This window comes from Hyla sarda, chromosome 7, assembly GCF_029499605.1.
Source record: "Hyla sarda isolate aHylSar1 chromosome 7, aHylSar1.hap1, whole genome shotgun sequence".
Taxonomy (NCBI): Eukaryota; Metazoa; Chordata; class Amphibia; order Anura; family Hylidae; genus Hyla; species Hyla sarda.
In genome coordinates, this window is record NC_079195.1 from 209,533,456 (window position 1) to 209,552,867 (window position 19,412).

At 42.2% G+C, this 19,412-nt stretch overlaps 1 protein-coding gene across 2 annotated transcripts in view; it reads left to right on the forward strand.

Moving 5' to 3' along the window:
* The window catches only part of COL24A1 (collagen type XXIV alpha 1 chain), a 294,542-nt gene that overhangs the window by 256,763 nt on the left and 18,367 nt on the right, over positions 1 to 19,412 (forward strand). For both annotated transcript variants that reach the window (XR_008846625.1, XM_056532502.1), the window contains exons 47-52: positions 5,897 to 6,004; positions 12,999 to 13,106; positions 13,201 to 13,308; positions 13,388 to 13,441; positions 14,010 to 14,072; positions 17,218 to 17,271. Coding sequence is in view for 1 of the 2 variants with exons in the window: in XM_056532502.1 (XP_056388477.1) it covers positions 5,897 to 6,004; positions 12,999 to 13,106; positions 13,201 to 13,308; positions 13,388 to 13,441; positions 14,010 to 14,072; positions 17,218 to 17,271 (495 nt within the window). In the remaining variant the exon portion in view is untranslated. The remainder of the gene's footprint in view (positions 1 to 5,896; positions 6,005 to 12,998; positions 13,107 to 13,200; positions 13,309 to 13,387; positions 13,442 to 14,009; positions 14,073 to 17,217; positions 17,272 to 19,412) is intronic.

Consider the following 19,412-nt stretch of genomic DNA (forward strand, 5'->3'; position numbering starts at 1 on the left):
ACTGTAGCGCTGCAAAGGTTAGTAGTGTGTACAGAGAAGAAGTTGCTGCTTCAGTGTGTTGGTGAAGAAATAACTTTAAGTTAAAGGGTTTATCCAGGAAAAAACTTATTTTTATATATCAACTGGCTCCAGAAAGTTAAACAGATTTGTAAATTACTTCTATTAAAAAATCTTAATCCTTTCAGTACTTATGAGCTGCTGAAGTTGAGTTGTTCTTTTCTGTCTGAGTGCTCTCTGATGACGCGTGTCTCAGGAACTGTCCAGAGTAGAAGCAAATCCCCATAGCAAACCTCTTCTACTCTGTGCAGTTCCCGAGACAAGCAGAGATGTCAGCAGAGAGCACTGTTGCCAGACCGAAAACTCAACTTCAGCAGCTAAGTACTGGAAGGATTGAGATTTTTTTATGGAAGTAATTTTTAAATCTGTTTAACTTTCTGGTGCCAGTTGATATAAAAATTTTTTTTTTTTTTCCTGGAATACCCCTTTAAGTAAAATGATAATCTTCCCAATGGTGTTACATTGGAGGTCATCTCCTGGCTGTTACAATGGAGGTTATCTCATACACTTTTTAAGGGCCTCGAGAGAGAAATTAATGATTTAGTTTGTGGAAGAAAAAGAGTCAGGATAAAGCAAGCTCTACTCAGGTCCGTCACTACAGGATAGTGTTGAGCGGCATAGGCCATATTCGAATTCGCGATATTTCGCGAATATATGGATGAATATTTGTCGTATATTCGCTAAATTTGCATGTTCGTAATACTAACGTATTATTTTCGCATATGCAAAAATTTCGCATATGTGAAAATTTGCATGACCATGATTAACATAAGCAAAAATTCGCATATACGAATATTCGCAACTGCGAAAATCAACAAATATCAATATTCGCATATGCGCAAATTAGCAAATGCGAAAATTGCATAAACCAGAATTCATATATGCGAAAATTAGCGTAAACCAGAATTAACATAAGCAAAACTAGCAAATGCGAAAATCTGCATAAACCAATATTCGCATATACGAAAATTACCATAACCCATAATTAGTATAAGCATAAATTCGCATATACGGAAATTATCGAATGCGAAAATTTACGCAAACCAAAATTCGCATATGCGAAAATTTGCACGCCAGTCTCACACAGTAGTATTAGAACCTTCTTTACACCACACAAGCTGGAAGCAGAGTGATGTTTACTGTGAAAAAAAAATAAAAGAAAAAAATAAAAGAATATTCGTAATTACGAATAAATAGTGCTATATTCGCGAATAAAATTCGCATTGCAAATATTCTCGAGCAACACTACTACAGGACAGGCAAACCAAGCAATTGCTTGGGGCCCAGAGCAGAGCCGGTGCTTGTTGTGCCGTCCTCCTGCCCCTATCCCGGTTCGGCAGCCCACCCTGTTGGCCGGCCGGGTGGAGACTAAAGCCGCTCGGCCTCCGGCTCCTAATTTTGTGCCCGCCCCGGCTCTCCTGTAGACTAGGCTGTAGTTGCCGGGAACTCAGGATGTCCCTGCCCCCAGTGCGGTACAGCTACGTGCGTGACACCTCGGCCTCGTATTGATGTTACGCAGCAGCAGAGGTACCAGCCGGGAGGGTCTAATCTAGGGGTACTAGTAGTTTAACCCACTCCCCTATTAGGCAGGTAGGACCGTACTACATGCCTACTGGAAGGAGGGGGTTAATCTGGGGGTACTACCTGTCTACTGGGGGGGGGGGGGGTCTAATCTGGGGATACTACCTGTCTACTGGGGGGAGGGGGTATATACCTCTATATGGTCCTGTATAGGTAAGGGGTGGAGGGGGGCCTTCATGTTTATTTTGCTTGGGGCCCCCAAATTCCTTCAAACAGCCCTGGCTCTACTTAAATGGGTACTCCGGTGCTTACACATCTTATCCCCTATCCAAAGGATAGGGGATAAGATGCCTGATCGCAGGAGTCCCGCCGCTGGCACGCAGCACCCCGATTGTAATCAGTCCCCGGAGCGTGTTCACTCCAGGTCTGATTACGGGATAGCTTGCATTGAGGGGCGGAGCGTGACGTCACACGGGGCGGAGGCGTGACGTCACACGCCGCCGGCCCTGCGGTCGAGCGTAATCAGACCCGGAGCGAACGCGCTCCGGGGACTGATTACAATCGGGGTGCCGCGTGAATGATCCCGGGGGTCCCCAGCGGCGGGACTCCCGCGATCAGGCATCTTATCCCCTATCCTTTGGATAGGGGATAAGATGTGTAAGCACCGGAGTACCCCTTTAAGGAGGGTGGTCTGGGTATCCCAAATTTTCAACTCTACTATATTGTGACACAGTTACGGTTTGTTCTGGAGGAGGAAGATAAATGATTAAAGAGTTTTTTGGTATATAGGGAAAAAAGGATGCACGGTGATAGACATGATTGAGAGTGGATGGCACATATGGAATGTCGCTCCTCTTATGTTAGGGAAAAGTTAGGTAAGGTATGGGGTTTTATTAGGAAATTCACAGGAGTGAAGGAGTTTGAATTGCACTTTAGTATGGAATAATACTTTTTTCCCTTAATTCTTGAAACTTGATCAATATGTGAATTGGTCAAGTTTCGGGATTAAAAAGGTGGAGCAACAGGTGAGAGAGGGGCGACTTTAGATTTGGGAAAATTTGAAACTTAATCACAGGATGAGAGAAGAAAATAAGTTCACATATGTACAAATCAGTAATGCGTTTAAAGGGTACCTCTCATCAAATAAACTTTTGAGATATTTTAGGTTAATGAATGTTGAATAACTTTCCAATAGCATGTTAATGAAAAATATGCTTCTTTCTATTGTATTTTTCCCGATCAGTCCTGGCAGCAAGCATTTCTGACTCATGCTGGAGTCCTAAACACTCAGAGCTGCCAGCCTGCTTTGTTCACAGCCAAACAGGCTGTGAACAAAGCAGGCTGGCAGCTCTGAGTGTTCTCCTTTGTGAACAAAGCAGACTGGCAGCTCGTAGTGTTTAGGACTCCAGCATGAGTCTGAAATGCTTGCTGCCAGGACTGGTAGGGAGACCCCTAGTGGTCATTTCTTCAAAGTGGAAAATTAAATAGAAAGAAGCATATTTTTTAATAACATGCAATTGTAAAGTTATTCTGCATACATTAATCTATAATATATCAAAAGTTTTTTTGATGAGAGGTACCCTTTAAGAAAGATAAAGAGAATCTCAGATGGGATATTTTGAAACACAAATTATTCCATTTTTTTGTTAAATCCAGGTGGGTTAAAAAAGGTGTTAAGAAAGGTATATAAATTGTTACTTGTGCACAGAATAATGAGTGTACTAGTTCCAAAAAGTAGAAAAAAATAGGGGGGGGGGAGGAAATGGTGGAATTGATGGAGAAACATGGAGAGAGATCTTTAGGAATATTGAAGTCTCATCGCTAAATCTAAATCATAAAGTCTCACAAATTAAACTAATTAATAGAGCGTACTATACTCCAAGCTCATTATTCAAAATGGGTAAAAGGGCAGATTCAAAGTGTCCCAGATGCAGGTTGGAAGGTGTTGACCTCTGTCACATGGTATGAGAATGTGGGGAGATTCAGACCTTTTGGAGAGGAGTATTTAACTAGATTGATTCAGGTCTATCCCTGGACTCTTATTAATGGGGCTCTCTAGTGCAACTCTGATTTTGGGGTGTAGTTGAGGTACTTTAGACTTGACACAGACCCCACATAATCTCTGGCCCTGCTTAAATGCGTTTCTGCTGGCACATGCATTTGGCTATTCCCCCACTTGTAATTGGTCGGCTCAACTGGACCAGGACCTCGAGGCAAGCTGCGTCCAGTTTTCTTTGTGTGAAATCAGCCCCATGAAACTTCTCCTGAATGCTCCCTTTAATGTCAGCGTGGAATAGGCTAGTTAAACGTTCAGCTTGGTCTCTAGTCTACTAGGCTAAACTCAGTGGTGACTTGGGTAAATATAGGGCCTGCTCCACATGTACCTGATATGGGCTTTGGTCCTTAAAGGATTACTCCGGTACAAAACAATCTTTTTCATATCAACTGGCTTTAGAAAGTTAAACAGATTTGTAAATTACTTCAATCCTCCATTGCTTATCAGATGCTGTATGCTCCACAGGAAGTTGAGTTGTTATTTTCTGTCTGACAACAGTGCTCTCTGCTGACACCTTTGTCCATGTCAGAAACTGTCCAGAGTAGGAGAAAATCCTTATGGCAAACCTCTCCTGCTCTGGACAGTTCCTGACATGGACAGAGGTGTCAGCAGAGAGCACTGTGGTCAGACTGGAAAGAACAACTCAACTTTCTTTGGAGCATACAGCAGCTGATAAGTACTGGAAGGGTTAAGATCTTAATAGAAGTAATTTACAAATCTGTTTAACATTCTGGCACCAGTTGTTTTGAAAAAAAAAATGTTTTCCACCTGAGTACCCCTTTAAAGGGAACCTAACACTTTATATGGAAAAAAAAACACTACTCTGTGTGGAAACGCTGCTATATATTGTGACCAGTAGATGGCGTTGTGGTAAAAATTTTAAGTTTACTCTATGAAAACTCTTAAAGGGGTTGTGCGCTGCCCTGCAGTTCGGAGCTCCGCTCACAGCGTCCGGAAGTTCATTACTCCGAACGCTGTGTGCGGGCTTCCGTGTTCGCGGCCACCGGGCGTGACGTCACGCCCGGTCCTTTCGTGACGTCTCGCCCGCCCCCTCGTGACGTCTCGCCCACCCCCTCAACGAAAGTCTATGGGAAGGGGGCGCGACCGCTGTCACGCCCCCTTCCCATAGACTTTGGTAGAGGGGGCGGGCATGACGTCACAAGGGGGCGGGCGAGACATCACGAAGGGGCCGGGCGTGACGTCATGAAGGGGCCGGGCGTGACGTCACGCCAGGCGGCCGCGATCACGAAAGTCCACACACAGCGTTCGGAGTAATGAACTTCCGGACGCTGTGAGCGGAGCTCCGAACTGCAGGGCAGCGCACAACCCCTTTAACTGTAAGTCAAGCACGTGACTGTAGTGGTGTATAAAATGGCAACATATATTATACATATTATAGACATTAGTGTTCATCGGCTACTCAAGGTTTTACCCGTTGTGGGTCATTACACTTGCCCTAGTTTACACCCCCTAGTGGAGATGAGCGAATTGATTTGGCACAATTGATTTGCACCAAAGAAGATGGCTCGGGTACCTCTGATGCTCTCGTAAAGAATCAATGGAGCACATGCCAACTCAAGGCTGCATTTAACAGGGATAATTTGGGCTTGGTTATACAGGACGCAGGTCTTTCCCAGAGGCCAGACACTTTCCCCCTATCCTGTGGATAGGGAATAAGTTTTAAGGGCTGGAATACCCCTTTAAAGGGGTTATCCAGGAATAGAAAAACACAGGTAACTTCTTTCCAAAATCGCTCCCTGTCTGTCTCCAGGTCGGGTGTGGTTCTGCAGCTCAGTTCCATTAAAGTGAATGGAGCCAAGTTGTAATACCCCCACACAACCTGGAGACAGACAGGGAGCGGTTTTAGAAAGAAATTACCTGTGTTTTTCTATTCCTGGATAACTACTTTAACTCATGTGGATATAAGACAATGTTCACTCGGATTAAATGCTCACTGATTTCGTGAACATTCTGTACTATATTCCGGTCACATAATCCACCTTCAATGCAAGTGAATAGCAGTTGTAGTTGCAGATGCTTGGAGTTGTAGTTTTACAACAGCTGGAGCAGCTCTGGTTGGGAAACACTGGTCTAGGCAATGCTCTGTGAACCTGGATTCCAGATGGATACATTGTAACAAACTGCTGCTGATTTGATTTAGCGCACAGAGCATTGTCTAGACTGGACGCTCTTGTATCTATTAATGTAGCCAGGACCCTTCATTATATGTGTGTATTGACACCTGTACTATTTTTTTTAAAGGGAAAACAAGGTCCACTAGGATTAAGAGGTGCGAATGGGTACCCTGGGTCTGATTCTGTTGTTGGACTTCCTGGAAAACCTGGATTGCCTGGAAAACCTGGGTTACATGTGAGTATTTATCATTAATGTGCTATACAAATGGACATTATGCATTGTAGGTTTTATACTTCTAAACTGCACAAACAAGTTTTTCATACAATGAGAAACTATTAAAGGTTGTGTGTTTACAGGTGGGGTCAATGGGGGTGGGGTCAATGGAGGTGGGGTCAATGGGGGTGGGGGGTCATTGGAGGTGGGATCAATGGGGGTGGGGTCAATGGGGGTGGGGTCATTGGAGGTTGGCCTTCGGCTATTCAGGCATGCTGGAAGTTGTAGTTTTGCAACAACTGGGGGCACCCTGGTTGGGAAACACTGCCCTAACCAATCATCTAGTTGCAGATAACATCTAATTTTGGGATATCTCCTTTCAAAGTGTATTTTAGTTGTTCTTTTTTTTTTTCCTTCAGCCTTTAACCCGTTAACGATGCAGGATGTAAATGTACATACTGGTGCAATGGTACTTAACGTACCAAGACGTACATTTACGTCCTATACATGATCGCGAGCATCGGAGCGATACTCGGGTCATGATAGCATGATAGCAGCCAGGGACCCGCTGGTAATGGCTGACATCCGCATTAGCGCAGATGTCCGCCATTAACCCCTCAGATGCCGTGATCAATACAGATCATGGCATCTGCATTGCTGCTGTCACTAAAATGGATGATCGGATCACCCGCAGCGCTGCCGCGGAGATCTAATCATTCAGAACAGCAGACGGAGGTCTCCTCACCTGCCTCCGCTGCCTTCCACGGGTCTTCTGCTCTGGTCTGAGATCGAGCAGAGCAGAAGATGACCGATAACACTGATCAGTGCTATGCCCTAAGCATAGCACTGAACATTATTAGCAATCGAATGATTGCTATAAATAGTCCCCTATGGGGACTATTAAAGTGTAAAATTAAAAGTAAAAAAAAGTAAAATAAATGTGAAAAATCCCCTCCCCCCAATAAAAATGTACATTGTCCCATTTTCCCCATTTCACCCCAAAAAGTGTAAAGAAAATAAAATATTTAATAAACATTTTTATCGACGCATGCGTAAACATCCGAACTATTAAAATATAATGTTAATGATACTGTATGGTGAATGGCGTGAACGTTAAAAAAAAAAGTCCAAAATTGCTGTTTTTTTTAAATAACATTTTATTCCCAAAAAAATTGATAAAAAATGCATTAAAAGTTTTATATATGCAAATATGGTATCAATAAAAAGTACATATCACAGCGCAAAAAATTAGCCATCATAACACCACCATACTAGTATGTGGATGAAAATATAAAAGAGCTATGATTTTTTGAAGGCGAGGAGGAAAAAACGAAAAGGTAAAAATAAAATTGTCTGAGTCCTTAAGGCCAAAATGGGCTAAGTCCTTAAGGGGTTAAGCCCATGATACCAAGTTATGATACCCTTTAATACACTTATATGACCTTCCTGTGCTGCTTTGTCCGTCCCGTTTTCATGCATAGGACTCAGAAGTGCTGTTGTGCTAGTCTTTTTATTTCACTGTCGTCTCCCAGTATTCCATGTGGCCAGAGACAATATGTGATAAGTTACAAGTTACATGGTGTCCAGGGGGCATGGCTATGCTGCAGTGGGTGGGTGAATGAGATTTACTGAAATTGTTACTGTCATTTGTAAGAAAATAAAATAAAAAAAGGCTTAAATCAGTGTAGTAATGTGCCCTAAGACCTGTATGCATAATAATATGCATGTGTATTTAAAATAACTTTTTATGTATGTTATCCTGTGCTCAGTCTTTCTTAGTCGTTTGCATTTTCTCAGAGGCTGGGGGTGTTTCCCCTGGAGTATGATCAGCTCCTCTGCTCCCCCCTCCCCTGTCATGAGGTCTGCACAAACATTTTAACATTTGCAAAACATACTGAATAAATGCATGCTCTATATAACTGTAATGCAGCCATGTAAATCTATATGGTGCAAAGACAGAAGACAAAACCTGCATTTTCCCCCCCAAAAAGAAGATTTTTACAGCTTTGTAAGCAAAGAGAAAGCTTTTTATAACCCTAAAGCAGCTATGTGAACCTATATGGTGCAAATACACAAGAAATAAGTTCATAAAATGACCAATGAGAAACCATTTTGCATATAAATAATAGTTTAGCACCTTGTATTGCATGTAACTGTGCATGAGGATGCTTCTCAAAGACTGCAGCTGTCTGGATCTTGTCTGTGCTCTGAGGCGGAGATAATCACACCTCCCTCCCCTCGCATATTTTGGTCCTTTTTTTATTTTTAAAAAGGACCAAAAAGGCTGAATTTTCTGGGTTCATTGGAAAAATGAAAGGGGTTATCCAGGGAAAAACTTTTTTTTATATATATCAACTGGCTCCAGAAAGTTAAACAGATTTGTAATTTACAAAAAGAGTTGGAGAGGTTCTTGTCAATCTAATTTGTAAATTACTTCTATTAAAAAATCTTAATCCTTTCAGTACTTATGAGCTACTGAAGTTGAGTTGTTCTTTTCTGTCTAAGTGCTCTCTGATGACACGTGTCTCAGGAACTGTCCAGAGTAGAAGCAAATCCCCATAGCAAACCCCTTCTACTCTACGCAGTTCCCAAGACAAGCAGAGATGTCAGCAGAGAGCACTGTTGCCAGACAGAAAAGACCAACTCAACTTCAGCAGCTGATAATTATTGGAAGGATAAAGATTTTTTAATAGAAGTCATTTACAAATCTGTTTAACTTTCTGGAGCCAGTTGATATATACAAAAAAGTTGTTTCCTGGAATAGCCCTTTAAAAAGACAGAAACCTCTAGTGGCCATTTTTAAAACCCTAAAACCCTTTATTCACATCTTTAGCAATGACATTTTTTAATGAAGTATATTAGGAAAATGCTTAGTTTTTAAGGAAGTATTAAATTGGAAAAAAAAGTTATTTCTAATGACAATAATGCTTGAAGTAATGCTAAACACCCGCCCACTGCAGCATAGCCATGCCCCCTGGAGACCATGTGACTTATGACATATTGTCTCTGGCCACATGGAATGCTGGGAGGAGACAACAGTAAAATAAAAAGACTTGCACTACAGCACTTCCGGATGTGGGTCCTGTGCATGAAAACAGGACAAAGCGGAGCGTGGAAGTAAGAGAAACGAATTACATAGTATTATAACTTGGCATCATGGGCTGAAAGGCTGTAGAAAAAAATCCTGGAATCCCCCTTTAAGATAACTGCTCTTTATTCTTCTGCTCACACAGACCCCCATGTAAGCCATTCAGGGTCTGTTTACTATTGTCCTAGTATCGGTTTATTGCAGGGATGTCATATATTTCCATCACATACACATTCATTTGACTTATACGATGCATAATGTAAGGGCCTCTTCACTTTGCTTTCATGAAGAGGATGGCCACATGTTGTGTGCGTCATACAATATCCAATCCATCTACCTCTCTTCTTTTAATGTCGTCCAGAAAATTATACCCCGGCTGTTTGATGCCTCTATAAAAGATAAAAGATATGGAAAAAAAAAATTCTCTTCCTTCTGACTTCCCGTCTGTTTTGTTTTGTATTTGGAAAAAAAAAAAAAAGTTATAAAGCGAAATGTTTGCCAAATGCAAAAAAATACAAAAACAAAAAAACGTTATGACAGAACATGTGCAGAAAACATGCAGCCGTCCTGGTGCAGTTCCCCCCCCCCCCCCCCCCCCTATTTTATGGACTTTTGAAGAACATTTATCCCTAAAATAAGAAAAAGCTCACGTTTGAATAGAAAACTTTAAATTGACCTCTTCTGCTAAATAACTTATTTTTTTTTCTCTCAGTATCAGCGCCACTATTGTCCATAAACCGTGTTTGGAAGTGCAGCGCTGTCGCATTCTAGTGCAGTGTTTTCCAACCAAGGTGACTCCTGCTGTTGCCAAACTAGAACTCTCAGCATGCCCGGACAGCCTTTGGCTGTCCGGGCATGCTGGGAGTTCTAGTTTGGCAACAGCTGAAGGCACCCTGGTTTGGAAACACTGTTCTAGCATATGGGGCTGAACTTTAATACTAGAAGGTCACAGAGCACACTACTCAAGCTGTTGCAAAACAACAACTCCCAGCATGCCCAGACAGCCAAGGGCCTTCCATTATATGGGGGAATGGAATATGCACACAATCTCATGACAACTCAACCCGACAAGTTTAGCCTATACACAGGAGGTACACCCTTAAAGCATACCTGTCACTTTAGGTGGCATTTCAGGATAAACTGTCCTGTGTATGTACATGAAGAGCAGTGCTATTTCTGGCCATTATATAACTTGTATATAGTATTTTTCAGCAGATTTCTGCTCTGCAGGCTTCATCTCTAATTTTCAGTTCTCCCAGAGATTGTGGGCAGGGCTCCCTCCTCCCCCATCAATAGACGTGCATTGCTTGTCCAGAGCTCTCTTCTCCCCCCTCCATAGACTTGTATAGCTTGTCAGGAGCTCCCATCTCCCTCTCCATAGACTTGTATGGCTTGTCTGGAGGTCCCTCCTCCCCTCCATAGACTTCTATTGCTTGTCTGGAGCTCCCTCCCCATAGACTTTTATGGCTTGTCTGGAGGTCCCTCCTCCCCCCTCCATAGACTTGTATAGCTTGTCTGGAGCTCCCTCCTCCCCCCTCCATAGACTTGTATGGAGGTCCCTCCTCCTCCTCCATAGACTTCTATTGCTTGTCTGGAGCGCCCTCCTCCCCCCTCCATAGACTTGTATGGCTTGTCTGGAGGTCCCTCCTCCCCCTCCATAGACTTCTATTGCTTGTCTTGAGCTCCCTCCTCCCCCCCTATAGACTTTTATGGCTTGTCTGGAGGTCCCTCCTCCCCCTCCATAGATTTGTATTGCTTGTCTTGAGCTCCCTCCTCCCCCCCTATAGACTTTTATGGCTTGTCTGGAGGTCCCTCCTCCCCCTCCATAGACTTGTATGGCTTGTCTGGAGCTCCCTCCTCCCCCTCCATAGACTTGTATGGCTTGTCTGGAGCTCCCTCCTCCCCCCTCCATAGACTTCTATGGCTTGTCTTGCAGACACAGGACACAGCTGAGCTCATTTTCAGAGTAGATTTGATCAGCAGTAGAGAGGAGAGGGAGGGGAAATGGTTAATAACAGGATAAAGAAGCATTTTGTCTAAAAATATATAGTACAAAGTTTCTTATATTCACTTGTACTACTGACAGATGAAAAATTTGTTCACATGACAGCGCCTATTTAATGCTCTGTTCACACCTGTGCTAGAGGCTCCATTGCAGATTCCATAATTTTTTAATGCGGTAAAAATACCCCAAAATGCAGCAAAATTTTTCTTGAAACAACAGGCATTATGGCAGAGCCCGGTGGAACCCATTTTAGGTCACTGAGATCCATCAAGGGCAGTCAGTGTCCATTGTTCAACAGATCCACCAGTATGTGTTGACTTTCCTTCCACATGGAAGCCACAATGCAGAGCCATTAAAAGGGTACGCCAGTGGAAATTTTTTTTTTAAATCAACTGATGCCAGAAAGTTAAACAGATTTGTAAATTACTTCTATTAAAAAATCTTAATCCTTCCAGTACTTATTACCGGCTGTATACTACAGAGGAAATGTCTGACCACTGTGTTCTCTGCTGACACCTCTGTTTGTATCAGGGACTGTCCAGAGCACGAGAAAATCCCCATAGCAAACATATGCCGCTCTGGACAGTTCCTAAAATGAACCGAGGTGTCAGCAAAGAGCACTGTGGTCATGACAGAAAAGAAATCCCAAAAGAAAAGAATTTCCTCTGTAGAATACAGCCGATAATAAGTACTGGAAGGATTAAGAAGTTTTAATAGAAGTAATTTGCAAATCTGTTTAACTTTCTGGCACCAGTTGATTTAAAAAAAAAAAAAAAAAGTTCCATGGATGGAATGGATACAGGAACAAGATGTATCACTGCACAGTTAAAGGGGTACTCTGATTATCTAAAACTTACCCCCTATTCACAGGGCCCCCCCACCCCCATCCCCTCGCAATCTTCAGAATGGGGCATGTTTCTTACCTCAGAGTTCACCTTCCAAGATGAACTGGACTTGGGAGTGATGGCCTTCTCTGCCAGTCACTGGTAACAGCGTTGTCCCGCCTCAGAAGGGGATCGCCGCAGCGGTCTGTCATTACCGAGAACAGTTCATCTTGGAAGGTGGGGGCCATGTCTCATCATGCAAAATCATGACCTACATCTCAGAAAACATTAGCAAATAAGATATATATTATACCATTGTGGTGAGCCACGGGGTGCGATGTGAGGTGTATGGGGCAGATGGTGTTAACCCCTAAATGTTCGTGACGCCAGGGCGTGGTTTTACTGAGAACCACTCGAACGGTAGCACCGCTAGTCCTAGTTAAGCAGGGCAAATAAGAGTCCAAGGCCAGGTCAGGGTTAATGGTAGCCTTACTGAGGTAGACAGACTGCACAGTCTTTACAGCTCGGCCAGGATCCCAGAGAGGTGACCAGTAACACAGGGGACCTCGCAGCTTGCTGGGATTTGCAGTGACTTTGACAGACTTTAGGACAGCCACGCTGACTATAATAGACTTGACTGAAGATAGTGACAGCAGACAGAGATGACTTGACTTACTGACATGTGGCTGTAATTTAGGCTTGAGGCCTCCAGATGTGCTGGACACTGGTTCTGAGACGTCTGGACTGGACTTGACCTCAGGATCTAAGAGCAATGAATGATCAAAGAGACAGATTGTTGCTCCTCCCTTCCTTATAAAGGGGGGTGGAGCAAGTAGCCCATAGGCTAGCTGCGGGTCATCTGGTCACCTGGTGCTCTCTGGGTAACAAAACATGAGACTTTAACATGTGACAACTATAATCATGTGATCAATAACCATGTGACCATATCAAAGGTCCTTTACACATAATATACAAGTATACAGATTATAGGGGTACAATTCAGGTGAGCCCTGGGGGCGTGCAGGGACTCAAGCTGATAGGACTGTGAGATGCATATCCCGTACTGGGACATCACACCATACATTTATATTCCTGTAGGGTGAAAGTGGCAGTCCGGGTCTCACTGGATTGGCTGGTTTACCTGGTCGTTCTGGGCCGAAGGGTTCTCCTGGCCCTCAAGGAAGCGATGGAGCACCAGGACCTAAGGTATCACACCGCTATTCATACACACGTTTTACTTACCATTGTACAGTATATTGTGACAATTACAGTTAATAACATTAAGTTTTAACCTTCTAAGGGGGAGACAGGACTACGTGGTTACCCGGGAAAAGCAGGTGCAAGGGGTTTACCTGGAGCTCAAGGTGATCAAGGACCAAAGGGTGAAAGTGGCCTAAAGGGGCTTCCGGTAAGGTTCTGTCATTCCTTATCTACTAACAATGACTGATGTAATGGATATAGAATAACCAGATATTGTGTATGTACAGGGAGAAGAAGGTGATCAAGGTCTAATGGGTTTCCAAGGGTTTCCTGGCCCAAAGGTAAAGTATGATTTATTTGGACTCTTATTTGGAACATTAAAGGGGTATTCCAGGAAAAAATCTTTTTTATATATATATCAACTGGCTCCAGAAAATTAAACAGATTTGTAAATGACTTCTATAAAAAAAAAATCATAATCCTTCCAATAATTATCAGCTGCTGAAGTTGAGTTATTTTCTGTCTGACAACAGTGCTCTCTGCTGACATCTCTGCTTGTCTCGGGAACTGCACAGAGTAGAAGAGGTTTGCTATGAGGATTTGCTTCTACTCTGGACAGTTCCCGAGACAGGTGTCATCAGAGAGCACTTAGACAGAAAAGAACAACTCAACTTCAGCAGCTCATAAGTACTGAAAGGATTAAGATTTTTTTAATAGAAGTAATTTACAAATCTGTTTAATTTTCTGGAGCCAGTTGATTATATATATATATATATATATATATATATATATATATATATATAAATTATTTTCCTGGATAGCCCCTGTAAGATTGTAACCATTTGTAGTTTCCACCAAGACATTTCTTTGTTGGGGTTAATTTACCTATTCTCAATACATGTTTTATAGGGTCCATCTGGTGACATTGGTCTAGTGGGTATCGTCGGTCCCAAAGGTCCATCTGGTCATGGTGTAAGTATCCTCTTTAGCTGTGGTCGCCAAACTGCGGCCCTCCAGATGTTGCAGAACTACAATGTTGGCGTCCTGCCATGCTGGGAGTTGTAGTTTTGCAACATCTAAATGGGGGGGGGGGGGGGCAGTTGGGAGACCACTATCTTCTAGCATTAGACTGGATGTTTTGGGATTTTACTTATTATTTATATAGGACCAATATAATCTACACTACTATGCACAGATTGTAGACTGACATCAACTCCCTGTTATCATGGGGCTCACAGCCTGAACACACATGCTAGGATCAATATCAAAAGACATCATGTAACATCAGTGTTTCCCAACCAGGGTGCCTCCAGCTGTTGCAAAACTACAACTTCCAGCATGCCCGGACAGCCAACGGCTGTCCGGGCATGCTGGAAGTTGTAGTTTTGCAACAGCTGGAGGCACCCTGGTTGGGAAACACTGATGTTAGGGGTTGAGAGAATTAAAATAACTCAAACAAGTACAGAGAGAACCTACAGACTCCAGACAGATGTTCCTCTTTGTCAAATGTTATTGCAAGACAATGGCACTAACCAATGAGCCAGCTCAATATCTAATTTAACCCCCCTATATGACTAAGACTGACCAATGGTCATATATTCAAGCACAGACCAGGCTCTCAACCGAATGGACATATGCACCATATAGATGATCCAGGTGGCTGCTATAGGGAACTTATTACGATTATGGATCCAAATGGATCTACTAAACTGCGTTGACATTGATGTGTTGGCTGTGCAAACATGTCTCAACTCCAGGTCCACCATACTGAAAACACTACGGGGGAGACTCATCAAAACCTGTCCAGAGGAAAAGTTGCTGAGTTGCCCATAGCAACCAATCAGATCGCTTCTTTCATTTTAAACAAGGCCTGTGAAGCGATCTGATTGGTTGCTATGGGCAACTCAGCAACTTTTCCTTTGGACAGGTTTTGATAAATCTCCCCCTATAAATCTACTAGTTGAGAACCCGGCATTGCCCGATCTTCCTACCTAAACCATGTGGGGGGGGGGGAAGCAACAATGACGCTCTCTCCCTCCCTCATATCCTTTTCTTATATCCCGACCTTATATCCTGTCCCAATTTTTAGCCATCATATCCCGTCCTCATATCTCATCCCCCCTATCCCAATCTCCTATCTCGTCCTTATATTTATGTCGTCCCCCACACTAAATATACTCTGCACCGGCCTGCAGAATGTTTAAAAGTATATATATATATATATATATATATATATATATATACATACAGTACAGACCAAAAGTTTGGACACCTTCTCATTCAGAGTTTTTTTTTTATTTTCATGACTATGAATATTGTAGATTCACATTGAAGGTATCAAAACTATGAATTAACACATGTGGAATTATAGACATAACAAAAAAGTGTGAAAATCTGTCATATTCTAGGTTCTAGCCACCTTTTGCTTTGATTACTGCTTTGCACACTCTTGGCATTCTCTTGATGAGCTTCAAGAGGTAGTCACCTGAAATGGTTTTCCAACAGTCTTGAAGGAGTTCCCAGAGATGTTTAGCACTTGTTGGCCCTTTTTGCCTTCACTCTGCGGTCCAGCTCACCCCAAACCATCTCCATTGGGTTCAGGTCCGGTGACTGTGGAGGCCAGGTAATCAGGCGCAGCACCCCATCACTCTCCTTCTTGGTCAAATTACTCAGCCTGGAGGTGTTTGGGGTCATTGTCCTGTTGAAAAATAAATGATGGTCCAACTAAACGCAAACCGGATGGAATAGCAGCCGCTGCAAGATGCTGTGATAGCCATGCTGAGTCAGTATGCCTTCAAATTTGAATAAATCCCCAACAGTGTCACCAGCAAAGCCCCCCCCATCACACCTCCTCCTCCACACCAGCACATCTCTAAAGTGAAAACCATTTCAGGTGACTACCTCTCGAATCTCAACAAGAGAATGCCAAGAGTGTGCAAAGCAGTAATCAAAAGGCGGCTACTTTGAAGAACCTAGAATATGATATATTTTCACACTTTTTTGTTATGTCTATAATTCCACATAATTCATAGTTTTGATGCCTTCAGTGTAAATCTACAATATTCATAGTCATGAAAATAAAGAAAACGCTGAATGAGAAGGTGTGTCCAAACTTTTGGTCTGTACTGTGTGTATATATATATATATATATATATATATATATATATATATATATATATATATATATATTGTATGTAAGTACATATCCAGCACACCATGTAGTTTGAATCAAAAAGGCAGATTTATTCCAAAATGTGCAAAAGACTATGTTTCACCAGTCTCAAGGTGGTGTGCTGCATCTATTTACATGTCATATTTGGATTGTGGAACCGGTGGACCGAGGTTCCGGATATGCGGGCACCCAACTCGTCTCATCAGTGTTTCTAGATGTGCTGCTTTTATTTGGAATTTATATATATATAGAATGTTTAAAAGTCCTGGGAAATCTCTGCAGCCCGAGAGTTACACGATCAGGAGATGTACCGGAAGTCTTATAGACTTGCATGGGGGTTAAAGGGGTACTCAACTGGCCAGCGTTCGGAACTAAATGTTCCGAACGCTGTTTTCGCGCTGCGGGGGTTGGCCACGCCCCCTTGTGATGTTACAGTCATGCCCCCTCAATGCAACTCTATGGTAGGGAGCGGTACACCCCCTCTCATAGACTTGCATTGAGGGTGTGTGGCTGTGACATCGAGAGGGCGTGGCCAAACCTGGCTGCACGAAAACAGCGTTCGGAACATTTAGTTTCGAATGCTGTCCAGTGGAGTACCCCTTTAAGAAAAAGAAAAAGAAAAAAAAACACCCTTAAAGTTGACTTAACTATTTTTTTTAGTTCACTTATACATAACATTTGTACCAAGTTTCAAAATCCCAAAATATCTCCAGCCATTTGGAAGTTATGCTGGAATATAAATAAATAACATATATATATATATATATATATATATATATATATATATATATATATATATATATATGTAAATGGCCACATTTACACAGCAGTGCCACCACTGTAAATCAGGGATCCACCCAGCAAAAAGATCCCCATGAGATGAGGTCATAGAAGAAATAAAATTGTGTTTAGTTACACTTTTTTTTATTTATTTTTTTTGTAAAGGGAAACCGTGGTCCTGTAGGTCCTGATGGAATAATCGGCCCCACAGGAAATCTGGTGAGTAGTGATAAATGTTCATGTGCAGTTCAGAAATGAAAAAAACAAAGACTACCACATTTTGTGTATTCACATTGTGCACACTTTTCATCACTGGTCATACAGCGCCATTTGTTTGATTACAGCACAGCTGCATCTATGTGTTTCATTGCTGTAACTTGGCCATGTGATCACCAGCCTTACTTAGCTTAATGTGCGTCACAGGATGTCAGTTTTGGGTTCTGACTTCCTGTAGACATAACACTACAACAGCACAACACTACACACCAGCATAATACTACAAAAGCATAATACTACACACCAGCATAATACTACAACAGCACAACACTACACACCAGCATAATACTACAACAGCACAACACTACACACCAGCATAATACTACACAAGCATAACACTACACACCAGCATAATACTACACAAGCATAACACTACACACCAGCATAATACTACAACAGCACAACACTACACACCAGCATAATACTACACAAGCATAACACTACACACCAGCATAATACTACACAAGCATAACACTACACACCAGCATAATACTACACAAGCATAACACTACACACCAGCATAATACTACACAAGCATAACACTACACACCAGCATAATACTACACAAGCACAATGCTACACACCAGCATAATACTACACAAGCACAATACTACACACCAGCATAATACTACACAAGCATAACACTACACACCAGCATAATACTACAAAACCACAACACTACACACCAGCATAATACTACACAAGCATAACACTACACACCAGCATAATACTACAACAGCACAACACTACACACCAGCATAATACTACACAAGCATAACACTACACACCAGCATAATACTACACAAGCACAACACTACACACCAGCATAATACTACAACAGCACAACACTACACACCAGCATAATACTACAACAGCACAACACTACACACCAGCATAATACTACACAAGCACAACACTACACACCAGCATAATACTACAACAGCACAACACTACACACCAGCATAATACTACAACAGCACAACACTACACACCAGCATAATACTACACAAGCATAACACTACACACCAGCATAATACTACACAAGCATAACACTACACACCAGCATAATACTACAAAAGCACAACACTACACACCAGCATAATACTACAACAGCACAACACTACACACCAGCATAATACTACACAAGCATAACACTACACACCAGCATAATACTACAACAGCACAACACTACACACCAGCATAATACTACAACAGCACAACACTACACACCAGCATAATACTACACAAGCATAACACTACACACCAGCATAATACTACACAAGCATAACACTACACACCAGCATAATACTGCACAAGCATAACACTACACACCAGCATAATACTACACAAGCATAACACTACACACCAGCATAATACTACACAAGCACAATGCTACACACCAGCATAATACTACACAAGCACAATACTACACACCAGCATAATACTACAACAGCACAACACTACACACCAGCATAATACTTCACAAGCATAACACTACACACCAGCATAATACTACAAAACCACAACACTACACACCAGCATAATACTACAACAGCACAACACTACACACCAACATAATACTACACAAGCATAACACTACACACCAGCATAATACTACACAAGCACAACACTACACACCAGCATAATACTACACAAGCACAACACTACACACCAGCATAATACTACACAAGCATAACACTACACACCAGCATAATACTACAAAAGCACAACACTACACACCAGCATAATACTATACAAGCACAACACTACACACCAGCATAATACTACACAAGCATAACACTACACACCAGCATAATACTACACAAGCATAACACTACATACCAGCATAATACTACACAAGCACAACACTACCCACCAGCATACTACACAAGCATAACACTACACACCAGCATAATACTACACAAGCATAACACTACACACCAGCATAATACTACAAAACCACAACACTACACACCAGCATAATACTACACAAGCATAACACTACACACCAGCATAATACTACAACAGCACAACACTACACACCAGCATAATACTACACAAGCATAACACTACACACCAGCATA